Raw genomic sequence first — 25,026 nt, forward strand, 5'->3', positions numbered from 1 at the left:
AGCGGCAGTGCACCGGGAGAATAGGACAGCGGGGTAAGGATCTCCCAGGCAAGCCGAGAAAGGGGGTTGTTAAAAGCCCCTCCCCTCTCTGATTTCGTTGGGGAGGAGCCGCCCCACTCGTCCCCCTTCACTGGCCCCACGGGTCTGAGCGCAGAGAAGGCGCATACCGGCCGCGATGGAGGCTGTGGGCACCTGGGCGCTGCTGTTGCTGTTGCTGCTGGTGGTGGTGCTGACGCTGGCGCTGCCCAGGACCCGGGCGCGAGGCCACCTGCCCCCTGGGCCCGCGCCACTGCCGCTGCTGGGGAACCTGCTCCAGCTCCGGCCCGGAGCGCTGTACTCGGGGCTCCTGCAGGTGAGGGACCTTGGGGACGCTCTGGCAAGGGGCAGAGACCAGGGCCAAGAAAGGGAGGGGGGACGATGGGGGTGTTCCAGGACTGGGGGCGTGCTTCGCGGGTATTCCAGAGAGAAGGCCGGGTGGCTGTGTGGAGAGCCGCGCATGAGAGAGATCCCTTCGGGGGAGAGGGATCCCTTGGGGTGCAAGTGGGAGATGAGAGCCAAGAAGGGCTTAGGGCTCAGGGCTCGAGCAGCAGGATGCTGGGAAGGGAATTAAAGGTGGGGAAACCAGAAATCCAGGACAGGGGTCCCAGGGAAGAGGGCCTACCGCATCCTGGGAAGACAGTGGGGGCAGGGACTAAAGCGGATAGAGTGGAGTCCAGGGTTTCGAACCACTTTATTGCGTCCAGGCTCCATGCTGAGGACTTGATTTTTACACTCCAAACAGAGTGGACAAGATTCTCCAGGTGTTTCGCAAGCTTAAGCACCTGGCAAACTATAAAAAATGCAAATTCTTAGCAAGGCGTTGAACTGCGTCCACGCCCTGGCGGCGTGGTTGGTGAGGGTTCTACGGCGCTAATGTGGTTAGGAGGGAAGCTCTGGTGGCCTAGTGGTAAGAAGCTGTGCTACAATCCCAAAAGCACAGGGTTCAAATCAACAAGGCTGCTCCGTGAGAAAAGGATGGGCAGTCCCTTTCTGGGCGATTTACAGCTTCTGAAAACTCGCTGGTGGGTCAGCTATGAGTCAGTGGCACACACAGGTGATTAGGGAGCTCTGATAGCTTAGTGTTAAGGAGCTGCACCGCCAACCCAAAGTCACATGGTTCTAAGTCCTCCAGCTGCTACACTGGAGAAAGATAGGCAAGCTCCTCCCTTTCTATTAACTGCCTATGGAAACCTTCTGGAGGTTCGACTATTAATTGATCCTAACTTGATGGTAGTAGGCGTGGGGGACAAGGGGAGCATCAGAGAAAAGGGAGCCTTTACAAAAAGGAGGGAGGGACAAAGATAACAAGATGGCAAAGAAAGGAAGGTGGGATGGGGAGATTAGAGCACTATGGGAAAGCTGTGTTGAGGCAGGGAAGTTGGAGGGACTGTGAAGACAGACAGTGAAGACAGATGAGGGACTGTGAAGCCCCCCCCCCAAAAAAAAAAGTAAAAGCATCAAGAGTAGAGGGATCATAGCAGAGACTTTGTGAGGAGAAGGGCTTGGTTAGGAGTATGGAGAGGTTGTTGTTGTTGTAGTTTTGTAAGTAGAGCAGAAACCACCTCATAGCTGACCTTCTAGCAGGTTATCAGAGGCTGTAAATCACTTGGGAGGAGATTGCCCATCTTTGTCTCTCCAGCAGCGTAAACGTGTCTTTCTTTTATTATTATTATTATTATTATTGTGTGTGTGTGTGTGTGTGTGTGTGTGTTTGAGTGAGTGTACCGTCAAATCAGATCTGACTGATACAGAAGGAGATTGTCCCTCCTTCCCCGGCAGAGCATCTGGTGGATTCGAACCGTGCGCCTCTGGGATTGTAGTTGCAGCTCCTTGCCACTAGGCCACCAGAGCTCCCCTACGTCTTTCTATGGAGCTGGTAGCACAACTCCTCATCACTGGACTTCAGAGCTTCCCACAATGAAGAAGGGAAGGAGAATAAGAAAGCAGACTTGAGAGGGTTCCCATGTTTGGGAGAGGGTCGTGCTGAGAAAGAGCTCTCTATTTAAGAAAATATCCTGTTCCGCCTCCTAGAACCTGGGTTGGGAGCTGGAGGTTTGGGGGAAAATAATTCTGCCCCAGAATTGGGTCTGAGCCATGACTGGAAGGAGAGGGGCTAGATATCTGAGAAGCTGAGGAGGTTTGGGGGGCCAAAAAAAAAGGCACAGTTGTTCATTTTCACTGCCATTTGTCAGAGTGGGGGTTCTGGGCCATCTCAGGATCAGAATTTGGGGTTGTACAGAAAGTTAAGGGAGTAGGAACTGGAGGGCATGTTGAGAAGCAAGTTCAGGGGAGCTGGCCTGGGAGCTTGTTGTCAGAAGGGAACTGGGCTCTTACTGCATGGGGGAGGGGTGTCCTGCTGGAGGGGGCAAAAGCCAGGCCAGATGACTAGGCACTTCGAGGGGATGGGCTGCAGCTGCCCTGACAGCCCTGCCCTCCTCCGGCCTTCCCACAGCTAAGTAAGAAGTATGGACCAGTGTTCACTGTGTACCTGGGACCTTGGCGGCGTGTGGTGGTCCTGGTCGGACACAAGGCTGTACGAGAGGCTCTGGGAGACCAGGCAGAGGAGTTCAGTGGACGAGGGACATTGGCCACACTGGACCGGACCTTTGATGGCCATGGTAAGTCAGGAAAGGAGTTGAAAACTCCTTTCAATTGCTTTCACACATGGCTTAGCCTTTGTTGCCTCATCTGTAAAATGGGATGATAGGAGAGCCTATGACATAAGGTTGTGCTATACTGAGAGTTAAAGACCATGCCTTGCAAAAAGTACCCAAACCAACCAACCTAAACCCATTGAGTTCTGACTCACAACCACCCACCATCTGTTTTCCAAAGCTGTAAATCTCTACAGATAGATATTTTCCCTTCTTTCTCTGGTGGAGTAACTGGCTAGTGCATTCAAAACACAGACCTTTCAGTTAGCGGCCTATAATTAGCACACTTCCCCACCAGGGCTCCCTGTCCAAAGTCAAAATGCACTAAACACTAGGTTGCATGTTGGTGTCACTGTTTCAGTGAAGCTTTTGAGGGTTTGGGAGAAAGAAGGGGAGCTTCGAAGCACAGGAAGGTGATGAGCGAACACTCAAAGCAGAGGAACTTTGCATCACATGTAGGATTGTATCAGAAATTTTTAAAAAACTCACATTTGACATGCATAAAAGCTCATTTCATTTATTGCAAGGTAGACTTGGCAAGGCAGGCAAGTAAAACTGTACAACATTCTTTTAGGAACTGATTTAGGGTTAACAATTAAAATGTTAGTTCATGGTTACAGGCCAACTTTTCAGACTTTAGGCTTTTTATCCTTAACCAGAAGTCCTGGGTAGAAGGCTTAACCATGGCCTGAACTTGGCAGAGGTTCAAGGTCAGTGGCAGTGGGCTGCCTCAGTATTTACCTCTGCCTTCTCTCACGGAACAAGCGGAAATGTAGAATTTATGTGTGCATTTGTCACCTTGGCTTTACACGAGAGCCAGTGTAGTTTGGGGCTGGCTGGAGAAGGTACAGAGAGGGATCAAGGCCAGAAAGGGGGAGGTACAGGGACTACAGAGATGTAGGGACCTGGAGGCTGCCCGATCCAATCTTGGGGTGGGAAATAACCAGGAAGACTTTCTGGGGCAGGAGTAAGGAAAGACGTCACCAGACCAAAGAACATACAAAAGTATGAAGGTGAGAAAAAAACCAAGAGTTCATAAATTCATTCTACTGGCAAATCCTCCTTGTGCAAGCCCATACTGGAGATACAGAGATGACAATGGCAGATGTAGTGTCCTCACATTGTGGGAGAGTCAGGCTCATCTTGGATTTTAATAGAAAAAAAGGACAGGAACGGCATGGAGGACAGAACACAGAGTTGGAGGGAACGGGAAGTCTTCTCAGAGGAGGTGACATTGAGCTCATAACTGGAGGAGGCTGGATAGAGGAAATGAGAATGATCCAGGCAGAAGGAATAGTGAGGAGCAGAGGCCGGGTGGGAGGGGAGGGAGGCGTGACCTCTTTGAGGAAGTGAGAGGGCTTGTCTGGGCTGTTAGGTTGCAAGATGAGTAATAAGGCTGGAGAAGTGGTAGGAGCCTGGTCACGCAGGGCCTGTGAGTCACGCCAGATGGGAGAGGCCAGGCAGAGTGGCTGGGCTTTTCAGGTTTCCTGGGAGCCGTGGATATTAAGCTGGAACGGCTGTGGTCAGATTCGAAAGATCCCCTGGCTGCTTTCTGGAGAAGCAAAACGAGTGAAGGCAAGAAGCCCAGAGGGAGAGCAGGCCTGGACAGTAGGAGAGAAGTGAGGGGCTGCTGGGAAGAGGGGGAGAGCTGGCCAGGAAGGTCCAGGGAAAGAGAAGCAGGCTTGGGAGAGCTGCTGAGGTCACTTTGGGACATAGGAAGAGGACAGGGGACGCCAGGAGGTGGCTTTCAGGAGACCTGTAAAGCAGACATGCCAGAGAGGAGGGCCCGACCAGAGCAGGTCTGGGGGTAAAGGAGGAAATGCAGGAAATGCTTCTCCTCTCCTGCCTCGGCCTCATTTTTGACGAGCGGCCTGATGCACGGTTGTTTCGCTGTCCAATGTTGTTGGGTCAGATCTGATTGATGAATGGAGCCCTGCCCGATCCCACACGCCCCTCGGTCACCATGGAGCCCGAGCCCACTGCTCAGTCACTGTGTCGCTCCGTCTAGCTGAAGGTCTTGCTCTTCTTCACTGACGCTTTACATTAGCAAAGGCATTCTGGTGGCAGGGTTCACGACAGTGTCGTGCTGCTAACCAGAAGGTGAGTGATTCAAATCCGGCAGCACCTCCACGGGGGAGAGACGGGCAGCCCACTGGAGGGAGGGTCGGTCACTAGGTGTCGCAGTCTATTTGATGGCAGCGAGTTTGGTCTGATTTGGGGGCGGGGGGAAGGAGGAGGGGAATTTATAATTTTTTTTCCATTGTTCAATATTTTCCTCCCCGCTCTCAACCCTCTCCACAATGCACTCCTTGTTCTAGATTGTTCTCATAAATATAATGCTTAATCATATATTCCTTTTGGGCATTCTTCTAATGCAGTGTTAATTATCTATCCACTCTTTTCCCATGGATTTGGGGTTTGTGTTTAATTTGCCAAGCATGATGTCTTTCTCCAGGGTCTGGTCACTCCCAAAAACATGCCCAAAGTATATGCAATGTGGGCAAGGAGCACCCTGGCTTCTCTTCCTGGCATACAGGAGATACTCTGTCTACACGGGGATGGATGGATGGTTAGAAGCCAAGAAAAGAAGAAGGAAGCGTGGTGGTGGTTATTGTGGAGTCACGCCTAATGCATAGAAACCCGTGTGCTGTGGAATACCACTGCTCCATAGGCTTGTTCAAGGCTGTGTGGCCTCCTAGAAAAAGCCCTGGTGACATAGTGGTTAAAAATTCAGCTACTAACCCGCATCCACTTCCTAAACAACATGCCTCTGGAAATTCTATGAACTTTGATAAATGATGACAGTTATAGAAAGGCTTCAAGCCTTTTGTTCACAGGGTTGCTATGAGTTGTGTTGGACTCGATGGCAGTCAACAACAACAAACACCACCGAAGGTATAGTTTCATTTTCCTTGGATCCACAGTCAACAAACATGGTAGCCGCAGTCAAGAAATCAAAAGACACTCTGCAGAGCTTGCTCTACAGCAAACTGTGAGAGACTGAACCCTATCTGCCTCTATTTCCAATAGACTTTCTTCCATCTTTGACTCACACACACACACACACACCAGCCAGGAAGTTTTTTTTAAGTGAATATAAAATTATTGAAAAAAGGGAACCTGAACTTTAGTTAAAACACAGCTAGAACAATCTGCAGTGGCAGGAGAAGAGATTCGTTGATTTTTCTGTGGTTGGTGGTGTTTGCTGGTCTCTCGGTGATAGAAGCTACAGGTTTTTTCAAAGGCATGGAGAAGCTGCTGGAGGTTTGGCTCTCCTGGCAGCAGACCGACATGAACCGAGGACCTGGGCATCTTCACATCATCCCTAGATCCCAGCGGGATATACTTTTGGAGGATGTGCAATATTCAATCATAAGCGTGACAAAAACTGACGTGCTAGAAGCTTATGTACTCAGTGAGTGTAACCTGTTTGTCTCCAAGCACATTTCCCTGTGAAGACCTGTGGGACCACCCTCTTGCTGAAAGCACTGGTTCCCCTCTTGAATCTTGCTAGGGATTGACAGTGGGTTTGACTCAATCCAAAGCTCCCTTTATTCTCATAAGAATTTCATTAAGCCATCTTACCAAGGGTACCGACACCAGAATTTCCAGGAAGAAATAGTTTCTTAAAGCAGTTTTCCCAAATGGAGCAGCATACCATATGGGACATATAAATTCTGACTGCTGGTACTTGAATACTCTAGATTTTCCAGAGAGTCAGGGAATGGGCCAGCCAGATCAAACCCTGGAAATCCTGATGAGTGAGCTCAACTCAGTAGTTATGGACCAATTCTACATGAAAGATAGTGTGACTCTGCGAGTGGAATTCGTGACCTGATACCAGGTTCTGTCATTGATGCCACACTGTTCAATCCTTGTAGGTATTCAATGAGTGGAATGAAATCAGATGCACGTCACTCCAGAACCAGAATTTTCTTAGGTTAGCTTTGAAACAAACTTAAGTCAGACCTCCTAACTCTCCTGATCAGGAAAGTTGTGAAAGTCTTCAAACCAGGAAAATCTGTGACCATCCTGTTTGTAAACCAGAGTGCTAAATCTCATACAGTGTTTTAAATTGTCCCAGAAGATGGAAGGTTTTAATATCATAATTATCAGAGTGCTTTGGTCAATGATTACAACTTTGTTTTACCAGTTTTGCTAAGAAGCAGCAACAGCATAGTTGATGAAGAAAAAAAACATAAAAAGAGAAAACAAATAGAAGAAGGTACTGGCTTCTATCTAGGTATTGATACTGGGGGCAGTGCTTTCCATAACCACCACCTAATAATTGCAGAAAGCCCTAGAAGTGGTCATAATGTAATCATTTTTAATTGTATGCAATATTATATCAAGGAGTTAGAAATCTTGTAGGAATGCTCTCTTCTGTGTTTAGGTGTTCTACACCATGATGGATGGAGAAGAGATTGAGGTTGTTAACAATTACAGCTTGCTCCATAAGCAATACTGTTGGCACAGTCAGGAAATCAAGACAAATTGCATTGGGAAAATCTGTTGTCAAGGCCCTCTCCAGAGTACTGAGAAGCAAAAGTATTAGTCTAGAGATTAAGGTGCACCTGATCCAGGCCATGATCTTCTCAGTTACTTGCTATGCCTCAAAGAGCTGGACAGTGACTAAGGATGACAGAAGAAGAATCGATGGCTTCGAGTTGTGGTGCTGGAGATGAGCCACCAAGAAAACAAATAGGTCCATCTTGGAGGCAATGAAACCAAGTTTCTTCTTGAAGGCTAGGATCTTGAAGCTCCGTCTCACATACTTTGGGCACGTGGCCAGGAGGGACCAGTCCTTGGAAAAGGACATCATGCTTGGAAGGGTGGAGGGACTGTGCAGGAGAGGAAGAACCCAGATAAGATGGATTGATTCAGTCTGGGGCAATGGGGGTTGATGTGTCAGAATCAGGAGACGGGATCAAGACAGGGCAGGCTTCAGAGCTGCTGCACATTGGGTCGCTATGGATTGCAGGTGACTTGACAGCACATAACAACGACAACATGCCACTCTTGCTGAGAAACTGAAGTGCATGTAGAAAAAAAACTTTTACGGTATGAAACTTTACAGCTGTTTTGAAAACAATTCCATTTTATTTGTGCACAGTGTAATAGTTCTCCAGGTACCACCCAAAATTCCCCACAGACAAGGCTTTTGTCCTCATTCGGTATTGGCCTCAGCCAAACCTTCCAGGATTGTTCTATTAAATTGCTGCCAGAATTTTACATCCAGTTACCTCCAGTTTTGAGAACATTTTCTTAGGAAGGTTACTGAAACCAATTTCTACTTCATAAAGATGTTTTTGGCCAATAATTACCACGCTTCTTCTGGGAGGGGGGCGGGAAATAAAAATTCGGAAGACAGACTGCACTGGAAAAATCTGTCAGAGACTCTCTAAAGTACTAAACAGCTGTGTCAGCCTAGAGATTAAGATAGGAGTCTGCTCCAAGCCAGGATATTTCCAATTGCTTCCTATGTATCTGAAAGTTAGACAATGAATAAGGATGACCAGAAAAAGATTGATGCCTTTGAACCGTGCTGCTGGAGAAGAGTACTGAATACCGTGAACTGTCTCAGCACAAACAAGTCTGTCTTAGAGGAAGTGTAACCAGGCTGTTCCTTAGAAGCAAGGATGGTGAAACTGGGTCTCACGTACTTCGAGCTTTATGTTGTCAGGCAGGGCCTGTTCTAGGAAAAAGACCCCATGCTAGGAAAGCTTGAGAGTCAGGACCCTCAACCAGATGGACTGAGCCCGTGACTGTAAACGGGTTGAGTGTAGATGGTGAGGATGGCAGGGGCAGGGCAAGGTTCTGATCTCCTGCTCAGAGGGCCGCTATGAGGTTTTGCTGGCTTGATGGCTCACAAACAATAACCAAAGTGTGGTGGTTTTAACTCACTGGCTACTCTGAGAGGGAAGTGAGCCAGGGAGCGTCCACAACAACTTAGAGCCCTGGAAACCCTGCAGGCTTTCTACAGGAAGTAGTGCTACTTCCCGACGGGGTCACTGTGTGTTAGAACCTACTCGATGGCAGAGGATCTGGTTTGGACTAGGTGACCTTCTAGAAGCAGATCATATCAAAGCTGGCTTCCAAGCTTGAACTCCTAACTTTTCGGTTGTTCAGCTTTTAACCGCTCAGGGCTCGTGAGAAGATGGTTTCTGTTGTGCACCAGCAAGTCAATTCCCATTCAAAACCACACCATAGGACAGCATAGAGTGGCCCTACGGGTCTCGAAGGCTAAGGTCTGTACAGTTGCCAACTCGTCTCTCTCTGGTGGTTCAGTATTCCACCCACCTTTCAGTTAGCAGCCAACACTTAAGCACTGTGCCACCAGTGTTCCTTGGGAGGAGGGGAGGAGGGATAAAAAGATGGATGGTTGGAGGGAAGCCATCTTCATTCTCTGAGGCTAACCACAACACAGAAGGGACCTGGGCACATCCAGGCACCAACATTTCAAGAGCATGGAGCCCTCTGGCTCAAAGGCAGAGGACGGAGGAACCGGCTTGGATTCTGCATCTATTCAGCACCTACTTAGTCCTTTCGGAAGCTCTGATGCCATGGACCATAGGGAGGTGCATGGTGACCCAAAGGTGGTGTTAATCCTTAGTGGCTCCTCAAAAGAAAGATAGGCAGGCCCCTCCTGCACAACTTAGTCTCGAGAGCGCGCTGAAGGAACTGAGTGTTGGTTCCAACTCAGCAGAAATGAGCTGAGTTGACCGAGCCCTTGTCCCTGTGCTGGACTTGGTCTGCCCCCTTAAGTCCCAGCATGGAAAGTGTTCCCAGGGATATGTCCACTGGGAGGAGGAAAGGGGTATAGGGAGACTGGGGAGAGGAACCAGTCCCTCCTTGAGTGTAACCTTCCACACAGGGGTTTTCTTCTCCAATGGAACACGGTGGCGGCAGCTGAGGAAGCTTACCATGCTTGCTCTCCGGGACGTGGGCATGGGGAAGCCAGAAGGTGAGAAGCTGATCCAGGCTGAGGCCCAGTGCCTGGTGGAGGCGTTCCGTGAGACCGCAGGTCAGTCCAGGGTCCCCACATTACCCCATGGCCCACCCTGGGAATGAGCACAAGGGCATGCTTGGGGACCCCCTCACCTCCACCCTCTCCTCTGCCTGTCATGCTGTGTCTCAGAGTGTCTCTCTGGCAGGATGTCTGTTTTCTGATACTGTCCAAGGAGCTGTGCTTAAAACTCTTGGCTGGTAACTTATTTGTCAGTGGTTCAGACCCACCAGCTGCTTCTCAGAAAAAACAACGTAGTGTCTGCTTCTGTAAAAGATGGCATCCTTGAGAGCCAGAAAGGGTGGTGGTCTTGGTCCACAGGTTCACTGAGAATCAGCTGATGGCAGAGGGTTTGCATGGTTGGGTATTATCGGCCTACTTGTTCTCTTTTTATCTCTCCCCAGTTTTTTCCCCTCTCTACCTGTCTTTTTTCCTGCCTATATATTAGATAAAGAATTCAACTTAGTGGAGTTTTAGTGGTTGTTGGGTTGGGAGGTTTTTTTTGTCCCCTGAGAGATACCTTTAAATCTTTGGAATTTTCCAAGTAATTGAGGCAGCTTTGTTAGTTACAGTGAATTCCAATGGTGCAGGCCTTAGGATGCTGCGCTGCTAACCCAAAGGCTGACCTCTCCAACGGTTGGAACCCACCGGATGGAGACGGGCAATCTCCTCCTGTGCCATTTACAGCCTTGGAAACCCAACAGAGAGTCAGCTAGGAGTCAGTTCCAACTTGACGGCATCAAGGTTGAGTTTTTGAGTTTTGTTATTTAAGCAACACCTGAGGAATTGTGCAAATGAAAGGGTCACCTGACAGCCCCTGGTCAGGGATGCAGGAAAGCTGATATGATTCACTCAATGTTAACTATGTAATGAAGGCAATAAAGGCACTGGGCACAGACGCTCCCCAAGCTTCCTGGCCCGTGAATGCCATCCATGCACATGGGAAAGTCACACATCCCTTGGGACTTGGGGACCCTCCCAGATATTTGTATCCATTTTTGCAAAACTAAAGCTGTGATGCTGAGTGCTATAGGGGAGGGCAGGTGGCATAGTCCGCAAGGAGTCACACATGAAGCCAAAGGCAGCCTTTCTCTGGTGGTTCAAATCCACCAGGAGAAAGATGGACAATCTCCTCTCGTGCCCCAGTGGCGGGTCAGCTGTGAGTTGGTTCCACCCTGATGGCAGTGAGTTTGGGGGTTTTGTACATAGCACTTCCCATAAGTTCTGGGGGCTGTTCCAGTACCAGACCCAGAAGCCAGCAGATCAGAAGTTAGGGAGCCCCAGGGAGACTTCAAGCTCACAGCTGACATCCTGAAAGGGCAGAGGGAAACCCCGGCAGCTGGGGTCAGAAGCGGGGCGGGCTCCTCATCTTGTGGTTTAGTGTGCCCTCTGGTGGTCAGTCTGAAGGACCCCGTGCTCCTTGACCTTGTGAGGCCTGATTCGGCTCCAGGCGGCCAGAACCGAACCCAACAGAGAAGTGAAAAGTAGATATTCCATCTGATGGCCTCAGAATGCCTTGTATCTGTCTCTCTGTGGCTCTTCGCCAGTCTGTCTGTCTGTCTTTCTCTCTGTCTGCCCTCTCTCTTCTCTCTCCCTGCCCTCTTGTCTACCCCTTGTCCATTTTTTTCTATTCTCATTCTTTCTCTGTATCCCTGTCTCTCTCCACGCCTGTCTCTGGTCAGGTTTACCCCTGACTCTCTATCTTGGGGGTCAGCTTCCCTCTGCCAGTGTCCATCACAGTTGCCTCTATCCCCCACCCAGGACAGCCATTTGACCCCTCTCTGCTGCTGGCCCAGGCCACCTCCAATGTCGTCTGCTCCCTCACCTTTGGCCTCCGCTTCTCATATACGGACAAGGAATTTCAGGCTGTGGTCCGAGCGGCTAGTGGCACTCTGCTGGGGATAAGCTCCCCGTGGGGCCAGGTAAGGAGGGGGAATCCCTTGTCAGTGCCCCTTCCCTGAAGGTTCCTGCCCCAACTCTTCCAGGAAGCCCCACGTAGGGCCAGACCCCACGAGAACCAGCTTCCCTTCTCCCCACAGTCCTACGAGATGTTCTCCTGGCTCCTGCAGCCCCTGCCGGGCCCCCACAAACAGCTCCTCAGCCACGTGGGCACCCTGGCTGCCTTTGCTGTCGAGCAGGTACAGCGGCATCGGGGAAACCTGGACCCCTCAGGCCCTGCCTGTGACGTCGTAGATGCATTCCTGCTGAAGATAGCACAGGTGGGGGTCCCTCCTGAGTGGGGTGGTGGCCCAGCTACGGGTGGGTCGCTCTGACCTCTGACTCCATCTGTGTGGCTGCTATTTGGGTTGTCTCTGTGTTTCTCTCTATGTACTCATGTCTTCATGTGTGTGCATATCTGGGGGTGGGGTGTGTGTGACATACCAGCTCTCCCTCCGTCTCTTCGTGCCTCTCTGTGTGCCTTCATGTATACAATCTCTGTTCTCTATGTATGTGTCTGTCTGTCTGTAGACCTGCCTGCCTCCTGGTGTATGTATGTATTTGTCTGCATGTGTATGTGTGTCTGTCTGTCTATCTCGGCTTTGTCTCTCTGCATACCTCCTCTGTATGTATGATGTATGTGTGTATGTCTGGTGTGTGTCAATGTCTGTCATCTGTCTCTCCGTGTGTCCTCACCCCACCACCTACCTCATGAGCATATGAGTGTCAGAGTTTATCCCTGTTTTCTTCCTTTCAACCTCAGGTCCCTTGTCCCAGCACCAGAAATCCACAACCACCATATCACCCACACCCTGCTCCTCTCACCCACCCCAGACAGACATTTGAGTCAATTGTAGTCACATAATTGACTGAATTATGAAACCATGCGATTATCCAATTACATGAGCAAATACTTTATTAATTATATGATAAAAATCAGGGCACCCTAGTGGCATTGTGGATAAGGAGTTGCTCTGCCAACCCAAAGGCAAGTGGTTTGAATCCATCAGCTTCTGATGAGAAAAGATAGGCAGTCTCCTCCCTCAAGATGTGCAGCGTCTGAAAACTCCCCTGAGGGCCAGTTATGAGTCACTTCCAACTCAACAACATATAACAACCACCACCTACAGGGCAAAGAAAATTGCTTTTGAATTGTACAAATTTTAAGATTAAGGGAGATATTCAGGGCTCCATCTTTTAAATAAATGCAGCTGCCATGTTCATGGAGAGAGAAAGACTATTTTTTGTTACCCCTGTAGCTTTTTCTTTCCATTTTTAAAAACATTTCAGCCGGAGAGAACTAGTATGAGAATCCCACCTCCCAACCCTCCCAGGCATTTATCTTAACTCCCCAGTAGAGATTTTGGTGAGCCTTGCTGCCCCAGGTCTCTTCCCTGCAGCCTGTGTTCTCTGAGCCCCGCTGCCTCGTTTCTTCCAGGAAGAACAAGACCCAAACACAGAGTTCACCGAGAAGAACTTGCTGATGACAGTCATTTATCTGCTGTTTGCCGGGACGGTCACAGTCAGCGCCACAGTCTGCTACACCCTCCTGCTGCTTCTGAAGTACCCTCAGGTCCAAGGTAGAAGCCTTTTCCACCAACCAGACCCCAAGGATAGAGGGAGGAGACTGAACAGGGGGGCTGGTCATGCAGCAAGGGATGGACAACAAGCATAGTGTTTGAGGTATCTGAGGAGTAGGCAGGAGAGGTGCCTACAGGGCTGGGTCGTGCGGGGCCTTATGCCTTCATAGTAAGCTCTGTGCCTAGGCCCTGGATGTGTTTGTTGTTGCTGTTGGTAGGTGCCATCAAGTCAACTACCACTCATAGCAAACCAATAAACAACAGATCTCTTCTGAGCCATCCTCACCGCCTCCCACATGCTTAACCCTATTGTAACAGTCACTGTGTCAGTCCACCTCATCGAGGCTTCTTCTCTTTCTCTGACCTTCCACTTTTCCCAGCATGACATCTTTTTCCAAAGAATAGCCCCTGTTAATAATATACCTTAAAAATGTAAGGCCAAGTTTCAGCCTCCTTACCTCAAAGGTGAGCCCTTTGTCCAAGACAGGCTTGTTTGATCTTGTGACAGTCCCTGGGGTATTCAGCACGCCTGTCCAACACCACAGTTCAAACGCATTGATGATTCTTCTCTCATCCCTATTCATTGTCCAACTTTCAGATGCAGAGGAAGGAACTGAAAAGACCATGGCTTGCATCAAGTGCACTTTAGTCTTTAAACTGAAGTTGTTGTTCTTTAGTACTTTGGAGAGGATCAAAATTGCATTACAGGCTTGAGCTGCCCAAGAAAGGAGCTCTGGCATTGTAATATGTCAAATGCTGGGCTGCTAACCTCAAGGTTAGTGTTTCAAAACTACTAGCCCCTCCAAGTAAAAAACAAAACAAAAAAAAACCAACCACAAAACACAAAAATTGAGCCAATCTGCTCCCATAAAGATTTACCATCTCAGAGATCCGATGTGGTGCTTCTGCTCTGTCCTATAGGGTCGCTATGTGTTGGAATTTACTCAAGGGCAGGGGTTTGGCCCAATGGTGGTGACTGCAAGGGAGAAGGACCAGGTAGAGACCAAGGTGGAGAAAGGGACAGAGGTCAGGTGATCAAATGGTAGAGAATGACCAGGGAGGGAGGCGTGTCTGAGGTGAAGACAGGGAAGAGGAATAACAGGTTAACAGGTCACTGAAGACAGTGTGGGACAATCTGACTTTAAAGGAATTGGAGAACTCCTGAAGGAGTTCAAGAGGCCATGAGACACCCACGTGCAGATCAGAGGTTACAAGGCTGGGGTGCGAGGGCAGGAACTGATACCACAGTAGTGAGGGCAGTGTGCACGTGTGCAGTGCCGGGCTGGGTCCCAGCTGGAGGAACTCTTGTTAAACAGCATTGGAGCAATGGGATTGGCTGGCCTAGGAGACAGGACTTGGGAGTCTGATGACCTCGATGGAGTGGAGTCAGCTCTGACGTCAGCTCTCCAGGCCTCAGTTCCTTCATCTGGGAAATGGAATGGATGGATGGATGGATGAATAATGGCACCTGTCTCATGAGTTGGCTGTGGGAATGAAGAGACCTTGGTTGTAAACACCAGCACACAGGACGGCTCAGCAAGGGCACAGGGATGCTCCTCCCAGCCTGTCTGCCTTGCTCATCGACAGGGTGAGAGCTTTCCCTCCGTAAGAAAGTCTGACTTCACCTCCATCCACTTCCTCTTGGTTTGCAGAGCGGGTGCACAAGGAGCTGACGCAGGAGCTGGGCACTGGCCGGGCACCAGGCCTGGGGGACCGTGCCCGCCTCCCATACACAGATGCTGTTTTGCATGAGGCACAGCGGCTGCTGGCACTGATACCCATGGGTGTACCCCGCACCCTCACTCAGACAACCAGCTTCCGAGGGTACACTCTGCCCCAGGTGGGTATGCCGGACCACCTGTCGCGCGCGTGTGTGTGTGCACGCGCGTGTGCATGCATACTATCCATCTCTCTCTCTCTGGGTTCTCTTCATCCAAATTCCAGTGAGATTTAGCTCTGGAGCTCTAGTGGTCTAGAAGCTAAGAAATTTCACTGCCAACCCAAAGGCAGAGCTTGGAATCCACTAGCTGCTCCACAGGAGAAGGATGAGCAATCTCTTCCTATGTGTTAACATCACCAACCCCAGTGACTAGGAAACTGCTAGGGGGTATTTCTTACTCTATCTCTGCATTCATTGTTCTTGCCCTTTGATTCTGTCTCTGAGCCTCAGCTTCCCCGACCCAGGATCCTAATCCTAGTCCTTTCTAAAATTTTGGGACAATCTCAGGAGGTAACAAATAAGGACGCAATTTGAGAACTGAAGAGCTTTCCCGATTCTGGCTGTGACCCTCTCCCCCAGACCCTGCTACAGACACACACACTCACTTGCACATTCTGTATCTTGTCACGTGCAAACAGACTCACAACCACGCTACACACACACACACACACACACTCTCACACTCACACTCACCACGATTCACTACTGGCCCTTCACGTGAGGAGCAATTCAGACCTGACCCACCAGGGGGCGACGTTCCCTCAGAAACTAGAGGCTGCCCAGACCGCCTGCTTTCTCCTTCACTTCAGAACGGACCCAAACCCAAGTTGAATTCAGAGCTGCTGTTTTCTAAGTGGGGCCTTGAGCAAATGACTTCACCCTCTAAGTCCCTGTGTCCCAAGCTGGGGACAATAATAGTACAAAAATGGTAGGGCAGAAGGCCTAGACCTACTCAATTTCACAAGGAGAGAGAAGTTAAGATCAGCCACTCAAGACAATAAAAAATTTCTCTCCAACCTTTTTTATCAATTCTGACCCCAGCTGTCACTCTCCACTCTTGTGCTGGATTAGAAGTTTCGTTGCAATGGCCACACAAAGCTCAGGCAGCACTCCCAGTTATTGGGGAGCTCTGGTGCTGTAGTCTAAAGGGAGTTGCATTGCTAACCTTAGGAGAGCTGGCTCAACTCCACCAAGGACTTTGTGAGAGAAAAAAGGGCAGTCTCTTCCTGTGTGATTTACAGCCTCAGGAACATTACTGGTTTTCAACGGCAATGAGTGTGGTGGTTTAGCCCAGAGAGAGTTGTGCTGCTAGGCCAAAGGCAGCACTTCTCTGGTGGTTCGAATCCACTAGTGTCTCCTTTGAGAGAAAGATGGCTAATCTGTCTCCTACAGATCATGAGGCACAATATTACAAGAATTTGAAAAGCCTTGGAAATTTCTGGAAACACATCTGAGCTTGTTTGGTCTCCCCAGATCCAGGAAGGAAGAACCTTCAGGAGCAGCCCTTACCCACCTACCCTTGCCACCACCTTCAAAAGGCCATAGTGACAAAAAGCTACACTCGAATATAGAGGGCCTGGGGCATCACAGCTGAATCTCACCTACTCTAGACTTTCCACATGAAAATAGAAATATCCCAAGGTCTGACATACCCAAACAATTACCAGAGGCAACTTGCTTCAATTCTCATGGCCTCAGTTTTCCCATCTTTAAAATGGGAATATTTGTAGCTATCACTAAACCTGTTAAAGTCAAGTGCATGTGGGCATATACTCACAGCAACATATGTTCAGAATCAGAATCACAGAAATGCTGATGGCTTGTGACTTAGGCCATCACATCAGGGCCGGCCAATGGGAGACAGGTCTTGAATGCTGTAGGCAAAAGTAGGAAGGGATAGTGGTGGAGTAAGGAAGCGTGGGTGGGCAGCAACATTGAATCTATTGGTCATCGCTATAACTGGGCAATTGTCTTTCATCTGTTCTTTTCTGTGGAATGCTTGTCTGTCAGATACTATTATATATATTTAAAGATTAAAACAGACTAGGAAGAAGGATTGGCCATCCACTTCCGAAAAAACAGGCCTTCGAAAACCCTATGTACACAGGTTAGAACAGCGTTTAGAGCTTTTATACATAGGGTCACTATGAGTCACCAACAACAACATCAATAAACCTGTTAAAGTTAAGTGTATGTGGGCATATGTGTATGTTTGAAAAAGTGTCTGTTACCTGCAAGGGCATGTCTTTTTTTTTTTTACTTTATTATTTTTTTTGTGTGTACCGTCAAATCAGATCTGACTGGTACAGGAGGAGACTGCCCCTCCATCTCCAGCAGAGCATCTGGTGGATTCAAACTGCCTACCTCTGGGATTGTAGTGCAGCTTCTTGCCACTAGGCCACCAGAGCTTCCTAAGGACATGTCTTACTTTATGTAAAAGTACCTGACCCACTATAAACACAAGCCAAACCCATTGCTGTTGAGTCAGCTTGACCTACAATAGCCCTCCAATGTGTTTCTCTCTTCCAAGAGACTGGTAGATTTGAACCTGTGATCTTTTGGTTAGCAACCTGACACATAGCATACCATGCCACCACGGCTCCTTGACCCTTTGTAAGCATGCCATAACTGATTGGTGGCCATGTTTTCTAGCGTGTCCCTCATACTCCAGGCTCTCCTCTTGCCTGGGAACTGAGTTACGAGGGTACTGAAGAATGCTTCCTTTCTTTCCCCTCAGGGCACTGAGGTTTTCCCCCTCCTTGGCTCTGTTCTACACGACCCTGAGGTCTTCGAACAACCAGAGGAGTTCAACCCAGGCCGTTTCCTGGATGAGCATGGAAGGTTCAAGAAGCAAGAGGCGTTCCTACCCTTCTCCTTAGGTACCTGCCAGGCCCTGTTCCTCACACTGACCACAGAGAGGTCCAGGCTGCCTCTGATGTCCCGGGGTCCCTCACACCCGAGCTCACAAGTTCTTCCCCCGGGTTTGGGTCTGGGCAAAGTTGCCTCAGCTTTGTCCTTCTCTTCTCACCAGGCAAGCGCGTCTGCCTTGGGGAAGGCCTGGCGCGCTCAGAGCTCTTCCTCCTCCTCACCACCATCCTACAGACCTTCTCCCTGGACAGCCCGTGCCCACCGGGTGCTCTGAGCGTGCAGCCAGCTGTCAGTGGCTTCGCCAACATTCCCCCAGCCTTCCAGCTGCAGGCTCTACCCCGCTGACTGCACTCCGTCCAGGAGGACCAGAGGAAGAAGGAAGCCTTGGGAGGTGATGGCTGCCAGGGACAGGGCCTCTCTGGCCTTGACAGTGGACATGGACATGGTTGTGTCTCCAGAGTCAAAGGCAGCCACACACACCCCTGCAGCTGTCTGCACAGGCACAGCTCCTGCCTGCCTGTTCATGCGGTAGACAGCACCACATCGGCCGGCTCACGCAGCCACGCATTCGACCATGCAGCATCCCTCAGACATGAACTGAATCCACCTGGAATCACATGCAGAGGTAACCCGCCTGCTCACAGGCACGTCCCTGCTCTGAACACACACCTTCTTCATTCACCAAACCCGCCGAGTGCCCATCATCCCCTAGAGCCCAGCACAGGGAAGAACACCCGTCACTGGCCCGTTTGTGTCACCTACAAAACACCTCTGTCTGACCCATCGCTGTCCATGCAAGTGACCACACTCACCCCCACCTCTGTCCACACACCCCAATGTGGGGCCACACAGCAGGTGTGTGGGCGCACACACAAATCACACACATTACTGCCACTGCTCCACTCACCCCACAATAGCCCATCACTGAGATGTACTGCTCCTGAGGTTGAGGCAGGTCCATCCCCAGCCACCGGCACCCCCATCCAGGCGCCCCGTCCCCCAGATCTCCAGGAACATCCCTCATGTGCAGTTGTGCACACAGACCTGGGAGGTTGGTAAACTTGGGTCCACGTGGACCCTCAGACCAAAGGCACACCCTTTGGCCCTGCTTGTGGGACTGTGTGGAAAGCCTACTTCCTGCCCTCTCCCCAGTTACACACGGTGGTTATGAGATGCAGGGGTTAGAAGGAGCTTTAGGAGCTCAGAGGTGTGCTGCTCCTTCAAAACCCCAATTAGACCCCAGGACAAGGGTCTCCTCGGGCCAAACTGGGGCGAGATCACGGCCCCCAGCCTCACGGGATAAGCAAGGAGGATGCATCTGGCAGCCCTGGTGACTTAAAAGTCCCTGTTTTGCAATAAAGGAATTTTTTTCCTGTCTCTTGGCTGGGCCCGGAGTGGGTCTGTGACTGTATCCGTCACTGGGTTCGAGTGAGGTTTGGGGGTGTCTACTCCTCTCAGCCCCCTCCCCAGAGGCTGGGCGGGAGCTGAAAAACATGGCCCCCGCCCACCGTGGCTGTTGACATCAGTGCCAGATGTGGAGCTGAACGTGGGGCCACGGAGGGAGAGGGCTGGGTGGGCCTACCATTCTGAGCCAAGGCGGAGGGTAGGGTACCAGAGAGTGTCATTTTCACATGGGGTGAGGGGTTGCTGCCTCAGTGGCCAGAGAATTCTGAGAACTCTGCTGATCTGAGCTCAATATTTAAATCCAGACCTTACCCCATTGCCCTGTTTCCACCCATTCCCTCATCCTTTTCCTCCCACTTTCTCTGCATAAGGAAGTCCGGGAGCATCATCTTAGCTGTCAAGAACTATGTGGAGGTTTGCAAATACACAAAAAAATAAAACGGTACAAGGAATTCACCCCCCTCCCACTGGTGCTGGTTATGCAGCCCCAAGGATCACCATCAACTTTCTGCTGCTTTTATTTCATCAACTCATTTTCAGATTGTTCTCAAGCAGATCCCAGAAAGCAACTGAATAGGCACTGCCAGTAGCTCAGGCAAGATAGTTCCTTCCCTTAATGTTTTATGGTCTCCTTGCCAATTACGCGGCACAAGTGAAGGCTCTGTCCTGGGACACGCAGGTGCCACCTCCTAGATCGCACACCCACCCACCCCCAAGCAGTTTGCTGCACTGCAGCCCCACAGTTCTGTTTGCCTGTCTGGCCGTCTTGTTTTCTCCATGCATGTAAAAGTGAATTGCAGGAAAGGGGGAGACATCAAAGTCAGTTGACATAGTCCACAAAGAAAATGCTTTGTGCATCGTACTTTTCTGAGTAGTGACTGGGGTCTTAACAGCTTGTGAGCCACCATCTAAGGTGCAACTATTAGTCTTCCTTGTTCTGAACAAAGAAAATCAAGGACCATTAATGCAGAGAAATAAAGAACCAAATGAGCTTTCAGTCTCCACAGCCCAGAGGCTAGAACTACATGGTGTCTAGCTGCCACTGCTGACCATTCTGAAAGAATCACAGAAGAGGGGCCTGGAGAGAGCAGGGGGAAAGGTGGAACAAAACTCAAAAACATAAGAAAGACCAGGCTTGCTGTCTGATAGAGACTGGTAGAACCCTTGAGACAATGGCCCTTAGTCACCCTTCAACTTTTAGCCAAATACTAGGCCTGTACGGTGATCAAGACCACCAGGGAAGAATGCACTACTTAGCGTGATCAACTACACAAGATCATAAGAGCAGCATTTGCTCAGGGTTAAAGCTAAGAACGAAGAGAAAAGAAGGATTGATGGGAATGGGAAACACAGGGAAGTGGGAATAGTGCTGTTACAGTGTGGGGCTCTAATCAGTGTCACTAAACGTGTATGAGTTGAATGGAAAACCAATTTGCTCTTGTAAACTTGCATTTCAATTACAGTAGAGTGAAAAAAAACCTTTTAAAAAGTCAATTACAAACATCAGTCTATCTTCCTCTAAAAATCCTTCAACAACGTACGTATCATCACTAAAAGTTGCTTTGAAAATGCCAAACTTCACCATCTTTGCCTGTAAGATGAACCCTGGTTGCACTTGCTCCAGAATAGACTGGTTGTTCTTTTGGTAGTCTATGGAATATTCATACTCTTCACCAAAACTACAATTTAAAGGCATCAGTAATTATTCTGCCATTGTCCAATTTTCACATGCACAGGAAGCAATTGAAAATATCATGACTTTTTTCTTACTGATGTGAATAGTGTATCAGACTCTTTATTAGAGGCTATTTGGATGTGAGCCGTTGGTCCACCATATCACTTGCTGATGTTGGTTTTATCAGTCACTTCAGCTACACAAGTCAGGAGAGACCTATAACCCGATGTCTGGTTCACGGACTTGGAACTTGCCAATCTGTATGAGCACATGAGATGCATAAGAAGCAATTGAAAAGATCATGAACTTGGATCATGCACATCTTCATCTTTAAACTGACATCTTGTTCTTCAATGCTTCAGAGAAGTCTTTGACAGCAGATCTTCACCATGCAAAACATCTTTTGAATTCCTGACTGCTCTTACCATTAATATTGATGGTGGATCCAAGTAAAACAAAGTTGTTGACAACTTTTTTAAAAAAGAAAATAACATGGCTTGAATCAAGCACACCTTAGTCTTGAAATGGACATCATTGCTCTTTAGCTCTTTAAAGAGGTCCTTGGGCCTGCGGACACCCAGGACTGCAAGATGTCCTCCATCATACCAGTGAAAGAGAGGAAACTCATGGACGTGCAACTAGGGAAGCTGCCCAGTTGGGTAGGGACGGGGAACTTCACCCCAAGCAGCATCACGGGAACGTTCCAGAGCGGCTACCACCAATACTGCAATTAGCACATGAACCTGACTTTTCATGGTGCTGGCAGCTTACGTGGTGCTCAGCTACTGCCTTTCTTACAAGGAGCTCAGACATGAATGGTTACAGAAGTACCACTAAAAGGAGCCGTCTGCTTTCTTGGTGAGGGTGTCTTTGCCCTGGCACTCTTCCTCTCTTGAAGAACAAACCTAGGGGAGCTCTGGTGGCCTAGTGGCAAGAAGCTGTACTGCAATCCCAGAGGTACGCGGCTCAAACCCACCAGATGCTCTGCTGGAGAAGGAGGGGCCATCTCCTCCTGTACCAGTCAGATCCGATTTGACGGTACACACACACACAAACAAAATAATTTTTTTTTTAAAAAAAGAACAAACCTTTGTCACCTAAGTTGATAACTCTGTCCAACAAAAGATGGTGGTGGCGGTTGTTAAGTGTCGCCATGTTGTCTGTAACTCGTAGAGACCTTATGTACAACAACTCTGAACCCTGCTTTATCCTGAGCCAATCTTATTCTCTCTGACACATGTACCCCCATTACCCCAGTCACTGAGTCAACCCATCTCATCCAGGGTCTTCCTCTCTTGCACTGTCCTTCCATCCTCCCAAGGATGATGTTCCTCTCCAAAGACTGGTCTCTCCTCGCAATATGCTCTAAGTATATCAGATGAACCTTCAGAATTCTTGCCTCCAAGGAGCAGCCCGGTTTCACTCTTTCCAGGACAAACCTGTTTGTTCTCTCTGCAATCCATGGTATATTCAATCCTCTTCTCCAGCACCACAGCTCAAAGGCACCAGTTCTCCTCCTGTCATCCCTAGTCACTGTCCAGCTTTCTGATGCATAGCATGTAATTGCGAAGGCCATGGCCTGGATCAGGTGCACCTTAGTCTGTAAAGTGACATTGTTGCTCTTCAGTACTCTGGAGAGGTCCCTGACCGCAAGCTTTCCCAATGCAATTTGTCTTTTGATTTCCTGACTGCTGGTACCAAGAGTGCTAATTGTGGAGCCAAGCAAACTAAAGCTGTTAACAATCTCAATTCCTTCACTATCTATCATGATACTGCCAATTAGACCAGTGATTAGCAGTGGAATTCTCTAACCACCAGAGCTCCTTGGCTTTAGCGGAGGAATATTTAACAGTACAAATCAGATCTCTCAGTTGCTCAAGCCTCCTGATCACAAAATAAAGACCAAAATCCTCTCCATGCCAAGGGCCCCCTTTCTCTCTCTCTCTCTCCTCACCTTGCCTCATGGCCCTCTCTGAACTTCTTTGCTGTGTTCAACATATGCCTGCCTCAGGGTCTTTGCTCTGGCTGTTCTCTGTGTCTGAAATGCTCTCCACATTCTTTGCTTTCTCACTCACATCTCAATCCTAGCCTCACAGAAGCCTGTCACAAACCCCCTCCCTAAAGCAGCACGCCCACCCTTCCGCATCCCCTCCTTGCCTAATTGCTCTTCACTGGTCGTCTTGCATCCTCTTCATATAATACCTAAGGTAATTGTCTCTTTCTCTCGGAATGTGGCAAAGAACAAATAAGTCTACCTTGGATGAAACAGCTAGGATGCTCCTTACAGGCAAGGGCAGGGAAACTGTTTTACATCCTTTGGGTATGTTGTCAGGAGGGCCAGTCCTTGGAGAAAGACCTCACGCTGGGAAAGGTGGTCAGAGAACGAGGGGAAGACTCTCAGTGTGATGGGCTGACGCAGTGACAGGAGCAATGGCTGAAGCGTATCTGGGATCCGGAGGAGGCACAGGGCACGGTTCACATGTGTTGTTCACAGGGTGGTTGTGAGTCCTAAGGACTAGATGTCAACTACTAACAACACAAGGAGAAGCATTTGTCCAGCTTGCTGTGGAGTCCCAGCCTTCAGCACAGGAACATTTCCATTCGTGTCTGTCTTTCCACTTCCCCCACCCCAAATAATTTTTTTATGGTGATTTGAGTGAAAGTTTACAAAGCATATTGTTTTCTCAATCATTTCTGCATCTTTTGTTCTGTAACAATTATAATGTTATATAAATATAATTTATAATTTATTCTGTATCAGTTTACCCTTCAAAGAGAGGAAGATCCTCAACCAGGTGGATTGGCATGGCGACTGCAGCAATAGGCTCAAGTGTGTCAGAGACTCTGAGGATGGCACAGGATAGGACAGGGTTCGGATCTGTTGTTCATAGGGTTGACATGAGTCATGCTTGACTCAATGACACCTAACAATAAAAACATCTTAACATGTGTTTATTATCTATTAAATAATTTTCTACTCCTCCATTCCTCTCCCTGGTAATATATGAAGGCTTTCTCCAGCTTTTGTAACAGTGATCTTATACAGTATTTGTAATTTTGTGACTGATTTATTTCACTCGGCATAATATCCTCTAGACTTATCCATCTTATGTAGTGTTTCATGAACTCTTATTATTATTCAACGTTGCAAAATAAGTGTTGTGTAAATGGATAGCTTCTCTATCTAGTTGTTCATTTATGGGCATTAGATTTGTTTCCGTTTCTTTGTTATTGTGAATAATGCTGCAATAAATATGGGTGTGTGCATATATCTATTCTTGTCACAGCTCTTATTTCAAGTTATATGTCAAGTAAGTAGTCAAATAATTTCTTTTAATTTTATCATTGAAGGGAGGTCTGGTGGCCTAGTGGCAGGAAGCTGCACTGTAATCCCAGAGGTGCGTGGTTCAAATCCACCAGATGCTCTGCTGGAGAAGGAGGGACAATCTCCTCCTGTACCAGTCAGATCTGATTTGACGGTACACATGCACAAAATAATAAAATAAATTTTAAAAAATTTTTAAAAATAAAAATTAATTTTATCATTGAGAACTTAAAAAGCAGAACATGCACCAATTTGACTGTGGTTTTACATGGACAGTTCAATGACACTGATTATTCTTCAAGTTGTGGAAACATTCTCACCACCCTCCTCTCCTGAGCTGTGTCCTTCTCACTGAACATCCCCCGGGGGGCACAAGCTCAGTCTCCCTAAGGTTCCTATCTCATCTTTGGAATTGCTGTTGTCACTTTGATCCAAGTATAGATAGATCTTGTAAGAGTCCAGCACTCAAGGCAGACATTCTTCACTAGTTTATCTAAACTGTAGATGGCTTTTGGCAAGAAGATCAGGAAAATTTGATTTAAGATTTAAAGATTCTCTCTATATGCTCACACAATCTCCCACTTCATTATTTAATGCATTTCAAAATAAATTACAGATGCATGGTAGGCACTCAGCAAGCTTTTTTTAAAAAAAAAGTTGTGTTTGGGGTGAACATCTACAGAGCAATGCACCTTTCATTCAGCTTTCACATAGTTTTTTGGTTTATGACATTGATTAGAAGCCCCACAACAGCACTCTTCTAATCTCTTCCTTATGATTTTCACTCCCTTCATCCTTCTCATCATATCCCTTCCCA

General features: G+C 48.5%; 1 protein-coding gene and 1 pseudogene across 1 annotated transcript; both read left to right on the forward strand.

Annotated features, from left to right (window-relative positions):
* Positions 1-175: 175 nt before the first annotated feature.
* LOC102851519 (cytochrome P450 2S1-like) lies at positions 176-18,150 on the forward strand. The gene is made up of 9 exons (XM_006900952.1): positions 176-352; positions 2,492-2,657; positions 9,568-9,717; positions 11,461-11,621; positions 11,739-11,918; positions 13,076-13,217; positions 14,870-15,057; positions 17,675-17,816; positions 17,969-18,150. The coding sequence occupies exons 1-9, from the start codon at positions 176-178 to the stop codon at positions 18,148-18,150; spliced, it is 1,488 nt and encodes a 495-aa protein (XP_006901014.1).
* LOC102877641 lies at positions 5,256-6,877 on the forward strand (annotated as a pseudogene).
* Positions 18,151-25,026: the final 6,876 nt, after the last annotated feature.

The sequence above is a fragment of the Elephantulus edwardii genome, unplaced genomic scaffold, assembly GCF_000299155.1.
Source record: "Elephantulus edwardii isolate Elephantulus edwardi_28Jun2011 unplaced genomic scaffold, EleEdw1.0 scaffold00302, whole genome shotgun sequence".
NCBI classification, from domain to species: Eukaryota; Metazoa; Chordata; class Mammalia; order Macroscelidea; family Macroscelididae; genus Elephantulus; species Elephantulus edwardii.

What these genes read in the sequence shown, in the direction of transcription:
- LOC102851519 (XM_006900952.1), top strand. Translation starts at nt 176, where the DNA reads ATGGAGGCTGTGGGCACCTGGGCGCTGCTGTTGCTGTTGCTGCTGGTG. An exon ending in GAGGGTACACTCTGCCCCAG is followed by an intron (nt 15,058 to 17,674) that starts GTGGGTATGCCG and finishes CTTTCCCCTCAG; the next exon opens with GGCACTGAGGTTTTCCCCCT. An exon ending in GTTCCTACCCTTCTCCTTAG is followed by an intron (nt 17,817 to 17,968) that starts GTACCTGCCAGG and finishes TCTTCTCACCAG; the next exon opens with GCAAGCGCGTCTGCCTTGGG.